Genomic DNA, 19376 nt, shown 5'->3' with positions numbered 1-19376 from the left:
ATACCAACACCTCGGGAAGCCTATTTCAAAGAACTTTGAGGCCTTTTTTCATACTATGACATCCGTGGCAGAGAAAAATAGGACACGTTGGAATGGGATATAAAGTTTATTTTCTGCCAGTGCAGCTGAATGTGAGGGGAGCCTTGCCTCTACATGCCTGCCTCTCATGCTTCCTAAGAGACTGTACATTGCACCCAAGAGCCTAAGCCCTTCCCACTGGTGCTGCTACCCTCCCACCTGCCCACCGGCAATGCATGACTGTGAGATGGTTCAGGGAGCCGACCCAGCAGAGAGTGATTCCCTGCCGATTTAGCATCCCGTCTTGCTCAGTTGGAGATAAGATGAACAACAGTGCAGAGGGAAAGGGGACGGGACCATAGCTGCCCCAGCTTTGCTCAAACTGCCATGGGAACACAAATTGGGGAAAGTAGGTCTCAGCCTGAGTAGAAGTGGACCAGGGCGGATGTCAACCATTTATTTACTTTGTTCAAATCTTCTTAATGCCTTCCAACCTATTTAATACCATATCCTCTCTGCTGCTCATACAAGATATATTGGATTGACTTCTCTCTAAATGTATGATGTATGTGATGATGTGTCCAAAGTATTTTTCTCAGGACTATCAACCACTTGGCCCATAAGTGTAAAGCACATCGTTTGTTAGCACTTTAAACCTGGGCTAATGCATATATTATATTAACGGCTGCAACAGAAACAGGAAAATCAGTATTAATTCAAAGAACTGAATGTAGTGTGTCTCCTTTAATAAACCTCACAATAAGAAAAAGCTTGTCATGCAAGTGTGGTTTTGTATTTGGCTTGAATGATCTAAAAATTATGTCAGTGCTGAAGGGGACAGTTCTCCACCTCCGGTCCCTGATGATGTTCTCATCCCCTTCATTGCACTGGTTAGAGCTTGTATGGGGTGGTGTGATCAGTCAGATCAGTACTGATCTGGCTGACAAGGTCTCTTTTTTTATTTTTTGCTGATTTAGTGAGCTGATTTAACTCATCACATGGCCTCATAATTGCTAAGACATTGTAAGGGAGACAGTGGCAACAAATAGCTAGGGTGGTAGGAAAGCTCTGCTGTCTTTGGTGGCTGCAAATTCAGCTGTAATGATTTGCTAGATATCTCACAGCAAGACAGAGCTAATAATGGGGCTAAGCACCTACGGTAGTCCTTAATTCTGTAAGTTTTGTGAACAAACGCACAGGAATACTGCAAATAAGGAAAATGTTCTTGTTCACAGATCACACCATCCAGTCTGTTTTCTGCTGCTGCTGCTGCTGCTGCACAGTGCAAAAAAGGTATGTGAAATGCTTAAGCTTTTCAGCAATTAGGATGATCAAAATATCTACACATAAAGGACTTCTTAAAACCCCTTTATTTTCAGTAGAACTGCTAATTATACAGAAGTTTAAAGACACTCTGCCCCGCATATCCCTAATGAAGGAAGGCATATATATCCGTGAATGTTTTTATGTGAATATTTATAGATGTGTATTCACACAAATACTTCATGTTTTTCAAAATCAGAGCAATGAGAACAAAAATGAACCTGGACCCTGATACTGGCCTGGTGACCCAGTACTCAGCCTCACAACCAGACACTTCCTATGCATCTACTTGGAAGTGCAGGGTAAGTAATGTTTTGGCAGGTGAAAAGAGAGAATTAAGGTGATATGCCATACGGTGGCTCAGTACCAGAACAAGCAGAGGAGTAACTAACTTTTGAGCATGTAAGGTTCTTTGTTGCATAAAAATTATAGAGTAAAGGTATCTGAAGATTCATACTGATGTAAATACAGAGTCACAGTGAGGTTTCCCAAGCTCACTGTCATGGACAAGGTGGTTCCTTCTCCCACTTTTGGGTTTAGGTGATGGAGATGGGAAGGGTAGGACTGCCCTGTTGGGCAGATGCAAACCCACCTTGCGCAGCTGGCATGTGAAACGTCCACCTCAGTTTTACTAGATCTAAGTTGAATTAATCTGAGTTTTCAGAGCGTAACTAAGTGCAAAGCTAGCACCTAACCTGATGCAAAAGAAAATAATTATATTCCTGCTGATTTGCTAAGAAAGTCTGCAGCGCCCTCCATGTTAATTCTGCAGATAAATGACCGAATTTCCAGACATTGTAACTCCACTGATTTCAATGCTGCTCTGCTTTTACACCAGCTGAGGAGTTGTCCCAGCATTCATACCATGTAGAAGTCACCCTGATTAGGTAGATGGCTTGTATATTAATCACTGTACTTTCCATTGTCATTTTGGCTTCTACACCAAACTACTCATATGTAGGTCTCGCTGTTTTACAAATGATGAGGTGATAGTGCTTTACAAGGGGAAGTAATGACCACGATGAGTTCCTTTTAGTTACTGAGATGGTATAATAGTAGGGAAATTAAGCAAGCAGTAGTAGGGAGAAAAGACTAATTATGAAACATACTTTTTTTTCACTAGCATAAGAGGCAATTGCAGTTAAAGAACAAGCCGTTACCTCCTCTACCTGCCGAGGCCTTGGAAGACTACACAAAAAAACCCAGAGTTATTGCACTCTATGACTTTTTTGCTAGAGGACCCTCGGATTTACCGCTCAAGAAGTCAGAAGAATACATTATCCTCGAACAGTATGATCCCCACTGGTGGAAAGCAAGAGACCAACATGGGTAAGAGAGTGGGCATCTATTTCAATCTCCCTACACACAAAGAAAAAAACCTAAAACAACCCCTGCGAAAGGGGGCAGATAGAACGAGACACGTGTGACAATTTAGGGGCAGGTTTGAAAGCGTTCGGCTATGTATGAGGCAGACGGATTGACCGGGCAGACTTTCAGCAGTTTGGCACTCCAGCAATGGGTGGGGAATCTAGAATCTGTTGTGAATTCAGAGTTAAGTCCTAGACTCAGTAATTTCCTGAGCAACATAAGGGCATTTGAGGACCATGTGAATCACTGGGCTCTGAGCCATGTGCAAATCTAGCTTTCTATACTTCAAGTGCTTTACAATGCAGTGTATATGTGTAAACACTTCATAAAGACCATAGAAATTATTAGGACATGTGCCTGAAACAAAATCCCTGATCCAAAATTCCTAGACGTTTTAGAGAGCTAGATAACTTCACTTAAGATTCTTTCCACGTTTATGTTTGTTTCATGTCGTTCTCCTGTCTCCTTTGCATTTTCTGCAGTGTATCCTGTACTCCGATGTTGGGAATGGTTATATGTTATATAATAACTGTCTCCTTTTCATTCAGATTTCACCTTTAAATACTTCAAAATGCTTTTTCTCAACTCACATTTGCAGTGAGAGTACACTGATTATTATTTTGTATATACATGCAAGCACACACTTTATACTTCTTCACATAAAAGCTTTGTATAGGTCAGAAATGAAGAGGGTGGCTTCTGATTCAGAAGAAATATATTTTTTTCCTGAATTTTCTTTTGATTTGACTTGAAAATTTTCATTAACGTGCTGCTCTCAGGACTCTATAAATACCTATCCCAGCTGACTTTTTCATTTCAGTAGCCATCCACAGTTGTGGGGCAGAAAGATTGTGCCTGGGATGAAAGGACTCAGACTTCCGTTCAATTCCCACGTTGGGATTCAGTATCTAACAGCATAGCCAATAGTATAAGGAACCTTTGTAATTCAACAAAAGGAAGACATATATCTTAATCCTATTAATACTTTGCTCCATACTATAACATTATCCCCAATATGTTGTTTCAGGAATGAAGGTCTAATTCCCAGCAACTACGTTACTGAAAACAAGAAAAGTAATTTAGAAATGTATGGGTAAGTACCCTTGAAAATTATAACTGTGCTTTCTTTTCTAAAAATGGATTGCAGCGATACCTTTTAGTGCTTGATCCTTCAATCTTTGTTAGACATGAACAGGTGTTTATCGAAAGCTCTTCTTTTTGTTACAAAACACTACTCTTAGAATGAATTAACCATTTTGATTTGGAACTATTTGCTCAGAGAGTGTAACCTGAAGTTACAAACACTTCAACAACGTTCATTTGCATAAATCATGTCAAAATCCACGTTTCCTATTTCTGTAAGCTTACTACATAATGTTTCTATATTCTGATCTCTTCCTGTTGTGAACATGTAATTAATTGACTAGAAACTAATTCCAATTACTTCAACCTAATTTACTGGAGAGAAGAGTAAAATTCTGCAAAATTCTAAAGAGAGGCTTGATGCAGCATCCAGGACTAAATTTCATCACAGTTTGGTGTAACTGTTTCCTGGGCTTTCTTTTGTTTGAGCTCATATTTAATCACAGTGAATGGGGAAAAAAGTTGTCACATTTACAATGGTCTAATAAAGTCATTCCAAATTAAGAAATGTTTATATACAACGGTAGTTCTATTCAGGTTTTTGGACTGGGAATAGTGCAACTATTAAGATGGATTACTTTCATGAAACAGAGCAAACATTAATTTTTACTGGCTGAAATTAAAGGATAGGTTATCTCCTTGTTGCAGGTGGTACTGCAAAAACATAAACAGAAGCCAGGCAGAACTTCTCTTGCGCCAGAAGGTAACTCAGCTTATACATAGAGCTAACGTTATCTAGAAAGATCTGTCAGTAAAGGCATCAAGAGCATTACCACAGCCAGATCCAAATCTGTTTGGTATGCAGTAAGAGAGAAAATACTTTAAAATAAAGAGGCTTCCTGGGGTAAGTATACAGTGCAGACTATCCAGACTTCACAGAGTTTTAAGTCGTAGCCCCAGCAAATTCTATGTAGATTTTCCATACTAGATAAATCAAATTACATGCAGTTTACTGTGCTTGTCTTTTGTATGAAACATTGAAGACTGAAATCCATGTAGTAAGTAAATTAGCGACGTTAGCAGAGCTTAACAAAATCCTTGCGTCTTCCTTATATATGGAGCAAACAATCCATATTGCGTTCTACCTCCTATCAGTTACCAAAGTGCCTAACTCAGTTAAACTCATTAGGTCTTTGCTCAAGGACTAACACAGGGCTTGGACAAGACACACCAGAGAAGAACATCTCAGATAGAACTGTTTTACAGTATTTTTTTCTAGGGATTTGTACAATTTGATTTTTTAAGGAATCAAAGCATTTTCACTACTTCACACTGAAGAGTATAATTCACCTAAATTATTTAACTCCAAGAAATTGCCTGGCACTTAGTATTTTCCCGTGGTTAATTTTGCTCTGCTATGGACCTGGCTATCAATTCCCTTTCTCCACTCCTTTATCCCCCTCCCAAATAGCCATAGGTATTCCACAGAATTTGGTAATCAGCTGCAAGTCCTATCTCAAGGGAGGATTATTCAAGCTCAAAAGCAAAAAATAACTCTACTTGGATTTCTTTTCAGTCCAAAGAAGGTGCATTTGTTGTCAGAGATTCAAGCCAACAGGGACTTCTTACGCTGTCCATGTATTCGCGGGCTAAGGGGTGAGTTGCTCTGAATGGTTAGGGTTTGTATCAAGAGGTCATGGAAGAGCTTCCCCCAGACTCCTCAGGATAAGTTGGTAGGTTGGACATGTGGTGCACAAGAGCAGGGAACCACTGTGGTGCTGTTCATGCAGAGTTAATTACCCTGCGTGCAGAAAAGATGAGTGGATCTGGGAGTCAGGGTGCAAATGTCCTGCCAAGACAAGATTAACTGCACCCACTGAAATCCTCAAATAATCTGCTGTGAAAGCCATGCATCCCACCCACATAATGCAGGCAATAAGACCTTACATTCACATCTTCTTGCCTCTCTTTCTACATGAAGTGCCATAGCTATCACACCACGCCACCACAGCCTTCTGCCACCGCACCAAACTGCTTCCCTTCTCCGCAGGCTCTGCGCACTGTAAATTCATCCCGCACTCTGCTGTCCGCAAACTTCTGTTTTTCTCCTAAAATCACCTCACCTCCTCACTGTGCAGTCTTCCTTCTTTTGCCAGAGGACTGCCACAGGACTCACTTTTCCTCCACATCAGTAGCAATCACCTACAGCACTGACTTATCCCATCTGAAGCTGCCTTATACGCCCCTCCCTCAGCCCTCCTACATTCTCCCGCATCAGCGGTGTCTGCTTTCCTTCTCTCCCTCTTAGAGAAAGCCAGAGGTAAGAGGAGCAAGCCAAAGGCATCACTGCTACCACCACCCTCTTCCTCCCTCCATCCCCTCCTCAGAAAGGTGGGGTGAGCCCTCCCCACAACCCCTGTGCTGGGCACAGGCTCATGATTGTGGTAGGGTGCCAACCTTCACCAACGACCTCCAGCCTGAAATGCAAACTTAACTTCTTCATTTTGAGTCTCATAGAAAGCAGAGGTAGATGGGCAGCAAAATATACAGAAAGCAAGAAAGACAGACAATGTGGAGAAATACAGAAAAGCAAATGTATCAAATAAAACCGCCAATGACGAGCCTTTGGAGAAGCAGAACAGAAAATTTAATATCTCACACTATACATGAATATGTTTTTAACTTTTGGGGGGAAACTCAGGTAATGAAGAGTATTTTAATTTTAAAAGCTGAGATTCAAATAAGTGCTGAATTAGGATGAATATCTGTTAAACACTACGGCTATTTCTTATGGATGCAACGATACAGGGGTAAATACTTGTGCAATAAAAACCATTGTGTAATATCTCCCAAAGTTGGGACAGAGATCCATTCAAGGAGTCTTTTTTTTTTTTTCCTGAAACAGTATCCCAGCTACACACAGCCATTTTAAGTTGAGAATTGTACCCCAAATTTTCATTTTTTTCTGTGCTTTCTTTCAAAGTGAAATTTAATCAGATTTATAGTATAAAATATTTTTACTGAAAATGATAATCCTTTGTTGATTTCAGAAGTCATAGTGGAGATATTCGACATTATCAAATTAAGAAAACCCAGTTGGGACAATATTACGTAGCAGAAAAATATCTCTTTTCATCTGTTCCTGAACTCATTGAGTATCATCAACACAATGCTGCAGGTAATGCATGCAAGTTGATAAGGTTTTACAATTGATGATTTGAAGCTCCTCAGGACTTTGAGAGATTGGAAATCACTCTTCCTCTAATACTTTTGAGTCTCTGAATGAGTGGAGATGGGAAAACACACAGAGATCTCTCTCACTAGTGAGGAAGAAAGATATGGGAATGGACAGAGCCTTTTGCTGGAGAGGGAGGAGGATTGTAGGAAACACATGAAGCAGAAAAGGGCCTGAAAGTAACAGTGGGAAGAATGAATGAACGCAGGGAGTCATTGGTGTGGGATGTACTCACTGGTACTGTCGGCTCATGCATTCAAAGAAAATGAATGACAGACACAAAAGTATTTCTTGCAATGGGAAACAATCCTGAGAAATCATGCTGGAAGAAACCGCCTAGGTGGGTGATATAGTATTGTAGTACTCATTTATTTAAGATCACTAACATCGTACAAACAAGCAAGAGTATCACTTTTGGTTGTATGAAAGTATAGATACTTCTGTAGTCAGGGCCCTGTTGAATAGTCTTCCTCCATTTCTTCTCACTTTAGGGTTTTATGTGAACAAGCTGTAAGCAAAAGTAACCTCAAGAAATAAGAAATGTACATCAGATTCCAAATATTTTTGTTTGAGAAGAGGTACAATATAGCATACTTCAAAATGGAGTAACTGGTTAACATAATATTGTTGCTTTGTCCCCTACAGGTCTTATCACTCGTCTCCGACATCCAGTTGGATCACCTGGATGTTCTTCACCAGCAACAGCAGGATTGAGTTATGGTAAATTTTTTATCTTCTTTTGGTGGAGATTTAGGTATCTGCCTAGGCAAGAATTGAGATCGCATTCACCCAGCTAATAATTAAGTTGTATCTGTGAAATTTCCCGGTGATAAGAAACACATAAACAGCTGCATATTCATCAGAAACAGACACTCATTTCCTCGTAAGGTGTTAGTACCAAATGAGACACCTGACTCGAGTCCTTCTCTTCAGCGACTCTTATGCTTCCGTTACAACCACCAGTGCATTTCAGAGCTATCTGGACTTTTCTAAGGGGGCCTAAGACTTTAAATATACGTTTAATAGCTTTTCAAAGGCTATTTGATGTATTTAAATGCTTAGGAAATTGAAATTAATATTATTTATGGGGAAGATTTTCTTTGTCAGTTCTACAAGTTTTAGAAATAAGAATGAAATCTTATATAGTATTACAGAAAACAAGCAATAAATGCCAGTTTTGTGTATATAGATCAGGAATTTCATACCATCTGGCTGACAATAGGAACCTCCAAAATTTAGTATCTTTCATGTTCCCATGAATCTCAAGGCTTAATATTTCTGAAGGGTAGAACTATTGTGGTTATTACAATAGAGGCAACCAGTAACTATTTCTGTAGCTATACTATTCATCCGTAACTGGTTCAGTGTTAAAAACATCACACATGATAGTGCCAAAAAAGTTCTCATATGTAATCAAAGCTAAGCACTTACCTTATCTTCAAGCCTCAGACATTCCTATATTAAGCAATTTAAACACTAATCACATTCTACAAGCTGTAAAATAACATTCACATATAAACATATATAAGCACGTGGAAATTTTCAGATATTTAAAAATGCTATAGCTGATGAACAATTGTGATGTTTCGCTGCATGCATTAACTGCAAATAGCAAGGCATGTCTCCTGGAGCACGATTCAGGAAAGCTGGCCTGACTATTGTAACATATTGGGTTGCTTTTATAGAGGAGTGGGAATTAAAGCCATCTGAACTGACGTTCATGAAAGAACTTGGGCGTGGGCAGTTTGGAGTTGTTCAGCTCGGTAAATGGAAAGCAACCATCAAGGTTGCCATCAAAACAATCAATGAAGGTGCAATGTCTGAAGATGATTTCATTGAGGAGGCCAAAGTGATGATGTAAGTACAAAAGCTACTATATCTGGCAGTTGACGTTGAGATGACCAAGAAATAAATATAACCTAATTCCATTTAAAACAAACAGACAAAGCAGGTTGATGGGAATGGTGGATGTGCAGGACAGCAAGGCTGATATAAAGGTCTGAATCGGACTGACGCAGATGCTCGCTGCGCCCATTGCCAGACTCTTTCTTTAGAGCATGCACTGCTTGGTGCTATGGAGCTCAATGGGGAGTAAATGTGCTGGTAAATAAATATGCTCCTACAAGTATTCTTTCATCCATAATTCAGTGCCTCTAGGACCACTGGCAGAGCTCATACTTAACTAAAGTTTTTGAGAATCTATAATACCATTTCTGCTAATTTTGCAAATCAGGGAAGTATCCAGACCAGGTCTTGGCACAGCCCAAAAGAGAAGAACCCTTGCAGGGTCATGTCCCCTGCCTGAAAGCCAGGCATAACCAGACCTCTCCATTTCACATCATCCAAATCAAGCTTTGCATTCACTGCATTTATATAACTGCTGAACAATTATGAATTCAAAGAGTGAACTTTTTGGAGGAAATTGTAGGCAGAAATGTGTTAGATAGTAGGACAACTCTAAGGCCAGTTGAACTGAATGCTATTTATCAAGTACTGAAAGTATTTTTCAAAACCATCATGAGAATCAAAGGTCTAGTTACCTGCCAAGGACAAATGCTAGCCTGTCTAAAATGCGATTTTAAACAGGAAACTCTCCCACCCGAAGCTGGTCCAGCTTTACGGAGTGTGCACACATCACAAGCCTCTCTACGTTGTGACTGAATTCATGGAAAATGGCTGCCTGCTCAATTACCTTCAGCAAAGGCGAGGTAAACTTGGCAGAGACGTGCTGCTGAACATGTGCCAGGATGTATGCGAAGGGATGGAATACTTGGCAAGAAATAGCTTTATTCACCGTGATTTAGTAAGTACAATAGGTTTTCTGAGGTTTTTGACAAATATTGGCAGTATAGAATGTGCCACTGCATTTTATGGGACACTAATGTGTCCTGTAAGACTTCAGCCCTGCAGGATCTAATAAGCCAATAGTGTTTTCCAGGCTGTAAAACAAAACTTTTCAGCTGTTCTTTTGTCCATGGACAGCTGGAAAAACTATTTGAGAGAAGTTTTTCCAGCTGGAAAAACCACTTGAGAGGTCAGAGAGAATTGGGATTTTAGCATGGCCCAGCCTGGTGTTAGGACATCCAGCAATACAAAAGGTCAGCAACAATGAGGACTTTTTTTTAAGAAAATCTTCTTCTATCTACATTTTTCTGCTCCCTACTGCCTTATCTTGATGCTGGGATATATGAGTGGCTTTTCTGCCCTACCCCTCATAGACAGGGATTCATAGGAGAGGAGCTTGTTTCTTTATTCTCTGCTTTTTTTTCAGTGCTCACGTTTGGATGCAGAGAGAAAATCTTCCTGCTCTCCTCCCTAGCTGCCTGAAGAAAAGTAAAATCTTGAAAATTTCCAAGGAGTTCCTGATTTCTGTAATGAAAAAGTCACAAAACATTTTTAAAAATTCACTTTGAGTGTCCTAATGCTAGTGTTCAGGAAAACACCTGCTTGGATAACTAGACTCTGCAGCCTAAAATTTCTTTCACCATGCAGGAATATGTAAAAATATTGCAACTCATACTACAAGCATTTAAGCTGATATATGCTATGTATGTGTAACTACACAGTAGCAAAATAGGTTCACTGACTCAGAGCCAGAAATTCACTTATATTTTTGAGCAAGACACTCATCTCCTTTTAGAATATAAACAGTATGAGCTGAAACAAAAATAATCAGCTGTTGTGTTTTTCTTAAAATTCTTTAGCACAGATTTCAGATATGTTTGCACAGATTTCAGATATGTTTCTCTCATTTTCCCCAGGCTGCAAGAAACTGTTTAGTCAACGCAGAGCACATCGTTAAAGTATCCGATTTCGGCATGGCGAGGTACGAGGCCACTGATGCAGGTTTCTGAGCACCTATTCTCAGTCAGCTGCAGCATGACCTTGAGTTAACCTCATTGCTTGCTTCGCTGGTTTGGGGAATCCCACTGTGGTCAATCTTTGAATTCTGATGAAAATTGTAACGTTGTTCAACTGTTGTACCATGCACCATGCCCAGGGTGCACAGGGCTGCCAGAAGCTTGAAGAAACAAGTTCCCCAACTTTTCTGAGCAGCAAGGACAGAAAGCCCCTAGGGACAGATCCAGGCGCTGGTGCTGACCTTCAGAGGCGGCAGCGGCTGAGTAGGTCAGGCAGGAGGCAGGGAGGGCTGGCAGGGTGGGCAGGAAGTGTGATGGGCGCTGCTCGAGCAGGGAAGTGGTTTTTCTGCTTAATGAGAGGACCAGCCAAAGATGGGGAAAGAGAGCACAACGCACTCTGACAAGCACAGGCCAGAGAAACATAGCTCTGCCCTCACGGACTTCCCCAGAGGACGTGCTACATTTTACAGCTAAGCTGACTGAATGACCGACTGCTACCCAAAGGGGTTGTCTCACTCCTTCCTTCTTTCCCCTCGCAAGCCCAGCACAAAGCTCTCCACTTCTGTGTTTTACTGGCTGGTTATTCTGCTGGATTAGTAGGCCGAATCGGCTCACTTTGGAGGCAGACGAGCTTGAAAGGCAGTGCGTGGCTCTGAGCAGGAGATGGCGGTGACATTCACCTTGCGGCTGCAAGTCATTAGAGCAGCACAGCCATGCTGCTTACCTTTCCCTTTGGTTTTGCCTCCTGTTTCTAACCTAAGGATTACAACACCCCAGCAGTTCATAACTAAATACTTGTTTTTCAAAAGGCTGTCCTATACCATGGCAGTGCCCACGGGTTGCCCTGCTCCCCAAAAGGGTAAGGTCAGTATCAGGGGTCTGGACTCATCCAAATGCACCAGAAAACACAGTAAGAGACCAAGGGGCTGTCAGGGTCCAGTCTGAGAATAATGGACATGAATGGCTTACTGTTGCCAAAAAGTAGAGACCAGTGGTGTGGCTTTAGAACAGGCACTCACTCTCCTGGGGAGACCATGGAGAGGTGATGGGAACGCAATCTAATTATTCAGAGCTCACACAACTGCCACTACTGGTTATTTTGTACTGTTACTTCATATGTTCCTTATCCAATAACCTCTCCTCTTTCTGTGCCCACACCAAAATAAGAAAGGGAGACAAAGAGATGACTTCTCTCAATGTGCCCTCCTTTAAAAGGTGCTTTACAAGGTGCTAGTGCATTATGCCTTCCATGAGAACAAATGTTGGGTAGTGCACGTCTGTCATTTGCTCAGGAACATTAATACTGGGAAAATGTGCACAGAGCTTGTATGTATGTAGTCATAGTAGCCTTTTAAACTGTTGCCCTATAAATGCCTGCATTGGGCACGTAATTTCATCTTATCTGGGAGGTCAGCTCCTATAAACTTGGGCAAAGAAAATTACTTTTCCAGTGCACCTGCAAGAGCTGTTGCCTTGTATGTGATGAACATTTCTTTCTGTGTTGCTTCTGTAACAATGTGCCAAATATTGCATCTGTGAAATTGGGCAGTTACGAAGTGTAGCCCTCTACCAGTACTGTTTGGGTACAACAAGTGGTTGAAAAGGTGGACTCTTAAAAAGAGAAAATAATTATTTATTGCTGCTGGTTTTCCTGCCCATGGTGAAGGGATGTGTCCTATCAATATATACACAGAAGATGACAATAACATCCATCCTGTCAGTCTTATGGATGGTATTGAAATGTTTTATTCCAACATATTTCTCATGAACAATTCAAATCATTCATTTAAACAGAAATCTCTTTAAGTGCATAGCTTCCAGTGTGGGTGCCTGTGTGCATTTTATACTAAATTAGTGATACCATTTCCTTGTTTCTAAATTGGCACTGTATTTTTATGGAATTATAAACCATTTGTGGAAATGTTGCCAGAACTGCTTGCCCTTTAACTATCATTCAAATACATACTGTTTCCTGTAATTCTTTAGGTATGTTATCGACGACGAATATATCAGCTCTTCAGGTGCCAAGTTTCCAGTCAAATGGTCATCTCCTGAAGTCTTTCATTTCAAAAAATACAGCAGCAAATCAGATGTCTGGTCATTTGGTGAGTTGATTAGGTGAATGTGCAACACACCATGCTTCCCTAAAACTACTGACGTGATTTAGGAAAGCGTAACTTTTTACTCATGCTACCTATCTTAAACTTTAGTCCTTCCCATTTTTCAAATCTTGCCTATATTGGACAAGTATGTTTTTCAATAGAAAGGCTCTGTGCCTAAAAATTAGATTTTGAGTGAAATGTGCATTCTTGGTAAGTCCCCATTAGCCAAATGTATATTCGTCTCAATTTCATGGACTACCACTTTAGCTGACTTAAAAGAGAGCAGAATTATATTAGTTGAAAATGTTTTTGGTTGTATCTCTTCATTCAGCTCAGGTTGCCCACATTTTCATGCATTTTTCAACACACAAAAAATCAAGCATGGTTTTTGTCTTCTAATGTTGTTAAATAGCTTGTGGGTTTGGGGTTTTTGTTTTGTCCTAAATATTTTGGTTCGATTCTAGGTGTACTGATGTGGGAAGTTTTCACAGAAGGCAAAATGCCTTTTGAAAGTAAGTCAAATTCTGAAGTTGTCCGTGAGATTTCTCAGGGTAACCGACTTTATCGACCACATTTGGCATCACATACTGTGTACAAAGTCATGTACAGCTGCTGGCACGAGGTTTGTTGCCCTTTTCTCCCTGTGATATTACTTTACTTTATTATTAATTTGTGACGTGGATCTAACAGCAATCTTTTAAAAAATAATTTTTTTAAAATTGAAGCATTAAATCCTTATTTCACATCTGTGGCATCCTCAGTATCTCTCACTATGCTTTTCACAAACCACACCTAGATTTAGAAGCCTCTGTTTCTTTTGACTGTGGCATCTAATAAATATAAAGCACATCATCAGTACAATAGGTCTAGACCATCCCTGGTTTTGAATATGCCACTATTGTCTTGCTTCATTATTGCGTCAAATGTAATACCTTTTTCACACCTCTGTATCGGGTAGCTTTCTCTAGCTCTGCTCTGAATGATAACCTTAACATATTCATATACAAAGTGAGTATGCCCACTAAATGTGGATTTTAAACCCAATTTTTCAGGTGTTCATCAGTACCTCTGTACATCACTACAGCTCCTAGGCTGCACCCCTTTCACCCTCTCCACTCTGATTTAGTACTTGATGTACTTGATGTTCTTTCTCCATTTCTCCAGCACCTATTTCTTTCTGTATTGGTATCAAAACATTGATTTCATCAACTTCTCCATCTGAGTAATCCCTTAAGGTCCCTCCTTCCCTAGCGTCTACAGGAAATTAATTTAATTTTAGATAAAAAGTACTTTTAAAAGAGCTTTGTGTGCAATGCTTTCATGTAAATAGGCAGGCATACACTGAAAGTAGCTGGGGAACCTTCGTCTCCTTTATCCTACCTCTCCTTTCTTGCCCATCTTTTAACTCTAGATGAAATTTTTAGACCCTGAGTAAAAAAAGCTTAAGAGACTGAAATCTAAACTGCATCTAGCTTGCTTGCTTACTGTAAACATCCATTGGGATGCCAGCCAGCAGAGAAAGGATGGGGAAGAAGTTCTGTCTTCTGTCTGTCATCAGCCAGGAGTTTGTTCCATACTGAGCTGCAGTACATCAAATGATACAGCAGGGAAGATCCTTTTTCCACAACCCAGGAAACATTCCTGAGTATCACAGTGTCCTGAGAGGTAGGACTTTCCAGTGACCCGCTGCAGGGGAGAAATCCTATAGGAATTCTGGTCCAGAATTGAAACAAATACAAAGAAATTTTAGGAATGCTTGGAAAAGTGGCTGTGCTCATGCTGGTGGTGTCACGAAGAACCGACGATTTTTTTCCCTCAAATGATAAACTTGATCTTTTCTTCTGTATTAAAAAAAATGTAATTTTTAAGTGGTAGCTCATATGTACTTGTAACCATCTTCTGAAGTCTGGTACTGTAATCGGCCAATCTGCTAATATAAATTTATCTTCTGCTTTTCTTTTCAGAAACCTGAAGGACGTCCTACTTTTGCAGAGCTAATAGAGACCCTTGCAGATATAACAGAGATGGGATAATCAGAGATTTTACACCAATATATTTACTGAAAGGTTAGCATTAAGCATGTCAATAATGTAGCTGGTACAGAAAAGCTCAGCCTTTTACAGCAGTCTCTGCTTAAATCGCAGTACCAACATCCTACATATTGAAGCAGCTGTTTGGGCTTGGCCTAATTTTTACTCATTTGAGAAACATACCTCAGGAGACTGGTTTGGGACTTTCAAGGCTTTGTTTTCATGATTAGGGAGAAAAATCTCCTGTCTGGAAAGAACTAACCCAGCTTACTCACCTTACAGGCCTTTTTATTTATTCTTTTGGTCAGAGCTACACTAATTCCTGTAACAATATTATTAAATTATTTGGTACTTAATATGACTCATGCACTGGGGAATACTGATTGGCAGCAGCAAAAATGATGGAAGAACCTCTGATAAAGCTCTAGCTAGGTCATGCTTAAAGGCAAGCCCTTTTGCACTGCAAAGCATCCAGCACTGAAGAAATGGAGCGGTGTTTCAGAAGGGGCACCAAGCTAACTGACCAACAGCCGGAGCAGCGCCCGCACGTGTGCCCATACCTGCTGCTGTGGATAAAGGCAGGCAAAGGGAGCAAAGGGAGCAGTCACCATTTAGCAGCTCTCAAGTCACATCTGAGCAGCTGGAAAGACTGAGCATCCCTGAAGCATTTTAAACCTGCATCGCAGGTCAAGGCGTCTTTTCTGCCAATTCTGTCTAAAAGGAGATTAAGGATTATTTTATCCAAACCTCTCCCACAATTTTCTAGTATTATCTCCCATTCCTCGCCTGCTGCTGCCTACTCAAATGCCCATGCTTGCCTTAGTCCTCCTCTTGCAGGTGCCCAGAATGGTTAATGGGCAAACTAAAGCTGGAACCTGACAGTAAAACAAAGTGCTTTGAATTAGTCTAGCTCAGATGGATCCTGTGATACCTGACATGGACAATGTCTGTAACCCTACTTCTTATGTTATTATTCACTTGTAATTTTAAATCTTAATTGTGGTTGATATATATATATATATATATCATAGAGAAGAAAAGGCAGATGAAGTTCATCATTGTTTAATATAAAATAGTCAGGCCATTACAAATAAATAGGTTCTTTAAAATATGTGATTGCATTGTGAATTATTTATAGGTAAATACATCATAATATTTAGTTTTATAGCATTTTGTAGACAAAATATGGAAAACACACTAGCTAAAGAATGATTGAGTTCTGCATAATTTAATTTTTCATTTCCAAATTTAAAAAATAACTGTAACAATGAAATGGAATATATAAAACATCCTAAGTTTTGAATTTCCAGAAGATGGTGGCATCTCTGGGTCAAATTCACTCCTAGGATTAATCATTCATCTTTACTGCAATAGTATTTTGATAGTTATCATCCCTTGGGAAAGGAAGTTGTTAGTCCTATGGTTTGAACATTTGGGATTACCTTCAAACACACTTCTAAGGCATTTCTGCTTCAAGTCAAGCATGATATCCTTATTGTTTCACATAATCTGCTAGAAGAATTGCCACCAACTGATGTCACTGTTTACTTTTATAATCAACTTATTTATAAGTATTCAATTCCATATCAGACCTGTGACTAAATACAGATCTATACAACACAGTACACACATCGAGCTCACAATTTATTCCCAGGCCACAGAAGTACGAGGCTTTTCAGCAGATGATGTGCTACAAATGTGAAATTCAAGCTGTCTCTGCAATATAAAAGTACATGGGGACTTTAAATAATGCATGAGGCATCTTTTTTACTAGCTCTTGTAAAACTGGTTTTGCCACACTTATTACTGCAAGTTAATATGTAATACATTACAGTACCGTGCAGTAAAAAGCAGCTCCATTAGGTTTATGTACTCAAAGCACCCTGCTCATGCCCGTTTCACTGAGTTGTCCCATGGTGAATATGCAGCCATCCTTGAAACATGTTGGTCTAACACACGGAGCCAATAATGCTTGCCTACCAGGCTTCAACTTCTCAATATAATCTTTCTGTAGGCTGTTTTGGGAAAATTATGAGTAGGCTGTTATTAACGCTCTGACGCAGATAAATTTAACAGCTGCTATCATCAGGCTGACAGTAAATAAATGAAAAAGCACTAGAACATGTGTTAGAGTCAGTGAAACCAGTGCTTAATCAGCAACAGGAAAGTTCTACAGGACAAAGGTCAGGTACTCACAGTGTATTTACTTACCAGAACAGCTACACCCATAAATAAAGACTAAGTAGGCCACCTTAGTCCTCACGGCGTCTCTGAGCTTAGCTCAAACTCTAACCATATTCAAACAGGCAAAAATGAAAGTACTTACATGGGTGAACAGTGAATGCCACCCATGACACTGACCATAAAGAGGCACGTGTGGGCAAACAGATGTCTGTTAGCTGTTTATTTTAAAACCTTTGTGTGATAAAAGAGAGACCTGGAAGAGCAGTAAAGGTTAGAAGGAGACATGATAACACCTCCATACAGGGAATGCCTGGTCAAAGGCTGTGTGAGTGCTCAGCACTTGTAAAAATTCAGCTCATGTTTCCTGATCAAACATCAGAAAAATTGGAGCAAGTCAGTATTATGGATGGGAGGAAAAAAGGCAGAATTCCCAGCTTCTGTGCCACAGCCGCTTAGGATATATCTCTTTTCTATAAAAAAGCCGCATAGCTGACAAACTGGAATGTATTTTCAGAAAGTGAAATGACTTCCCTCATCAAAAGTACTCCCGACAAGCAATGCAGATCAATTACTGGTATGTACAGGTCTGCTGACATTTATCTCCAGTGCCATTTGGTTTTCAGACCAACTTTCCCCCCCACCCTCTATAAAGTTTCACAAACAGGGAGGCCCTGCAGACACACTAATGCACATCACCAACACCACTCCTCCCTCATGCACCATCAGCCTGGCTCCCACTCAGCCTCCCCATCCTGTTCTGAACCTCGGCACCATTTTAAAACCTGCCAGAAAGGAGTCGGCTACAGGAAACCTGCTGTGCTAAAAGAGTATTTTCTAACACGCTTGCCAGTTTTGTTTTGCTGGAATTTAAACAGCAAGAGAATGGCGGTTGCTAGAAGTATATAATTCCCCATATAGCTCCAGGATGCAACCATGATGAGTAAAGAGGTTGAAGTTTTGAATCAGTACTCTTTGGGATGAAAATTTTTTATAGCATGGCTGTTTTAGGCGTGGGTGGCAAGGCAGGTAAAGGAAGATGGTAGAACAGGTTTCTATAGAAATGAATAACTTATGTACTTCCTTCCAAACTCCCTGCAGATTATTTAACCTATTCAAGTCTTCCTGACCTACCTACATTTAGTCAGTGCAGCTATGTAATGAATTTAATTGTCCATTAATTTGTCCTGAGGTATGGTAGCAATGAGTAGCTGCCAAGATTTGTTTTGTATCAGCATTTAAAAGCCATAATTTGGTTAGCAATGTATTGCCTCTGAGATTTTCTTTGTTCTAGTTCTTAACCATTCGCCCTACTTTTCCAAAACACTTCAAATTACTTCAGATAATATCCTTCATTTCACTGCCTGGAAAACCTGACAACTCACTGAAATACTCTCCATTGAGACTGGCCATGAGAAAGAGACCCCTAATACATCAGCTCTGGGTTTTCTTCCCTAGTTCAGAAGGGAAGGCATTTCCACTTGCCCATTATTTTCATCTCTCAAAATCCATGTCTTTTGACTACTAATCGTCAGCATTAAATGTTCCTTGCCGATGCTTTCTACAGAACACCAGGGTAAAAATAACACATCTGAACAAATTGGGTAATTCTGTAAGAGAAGCTAAAACCTCTTGATCTCCCCATACTCTTCCCTCCAGTTCCACCATAACATTACAGACTTTTTAGCTCAAGGTGAATATACAGTAGTTTCACACATGGCTTTTCTAGGGGAGTAAAAAATTTTCTTTCCTATCATAAAAACTAGTAAAAGTCAAAGCTACTAAAAGAAGGTCATGATCAAGTCAGATGCACATGAACTGCAAGGACATCAGCCAGACCTTCTTCATCTAGAATCCACTTATGTGTGCATAGGACCAGCTGCTAAAACCAAGATTATTCTCTTTGGATTTATCAGATAGATAGTGTTTAAATGCTTACCAGAAATATGAATTACACTCCTTTTTATCCCTTGTTTAAAAAACACAGATCATTTAGTACGAGTAATTTATTACAAGAGAAACATTAGCATAATTTCACTAAAAATTAAAATTATTCCAAATTAATAACTAAATAGTGACACTTTCAAAAATAACATCTCTTACAGCAAATGTTTTTTATACAAAAAGATAACCAATAATTTACTTCTTAACATGATGGATTTCCTATACACCATGA

The 19376-nt window shown here is 39.9% G+C and overlaps 1 protein-coding gene across 1 annotated transcript; it reads left to right on the top strand.

The window, feature by feature from the left end:
- Positions 1-1237: 1237 nt before the first annotated feature.
- TXK (TXK tyrosine kinase) lies at positions 1238-15022 on the top strand. Its single transcript, XM_050895875.1, has 14 exons — positions 1238-1311; positions 1541-1643; positions 2465-2670; positions 3737-3802; positions 4501-4555; positions 5369-5448; positions 6843-6970; positions 7673-7747; positions 8713-8884; positions 9614-9830; positions 10789-10853; positions 12874-12992; positions 13454-13611; positions 14954-15022. The coding sequence occupies exons 1-14, from the start codon at positions 1238-1240 to the stop codon at positions 15020-15022; spliced, it is 1587 nt and encodes a 528-aa protein (XP_050751832.1).
- The last annotated feature ends 4354 nt before the right edge of the window (positions 15023-19376 follow it).

The sequence above is a fragment of the Gymnogyps californianus genome, chromosome 4, assembly GCF_018139145.2.
Source record: "Gymnogyps californianus isolate 813 chromosome 4, ASM1813914v2, whole genome shotgun sequence".
In the NCBI taxonomy this organism is placed as follows: domain Eukaryota; kingdom Metazoa; phylum Chordata; class Aves; order Accipitriformes; family Cathartidae; genus Gymnogyps; species Gymnogyps californianus.
This window is presented reverse-complemented; position numbering and strand designations above follow the sequence as displayed.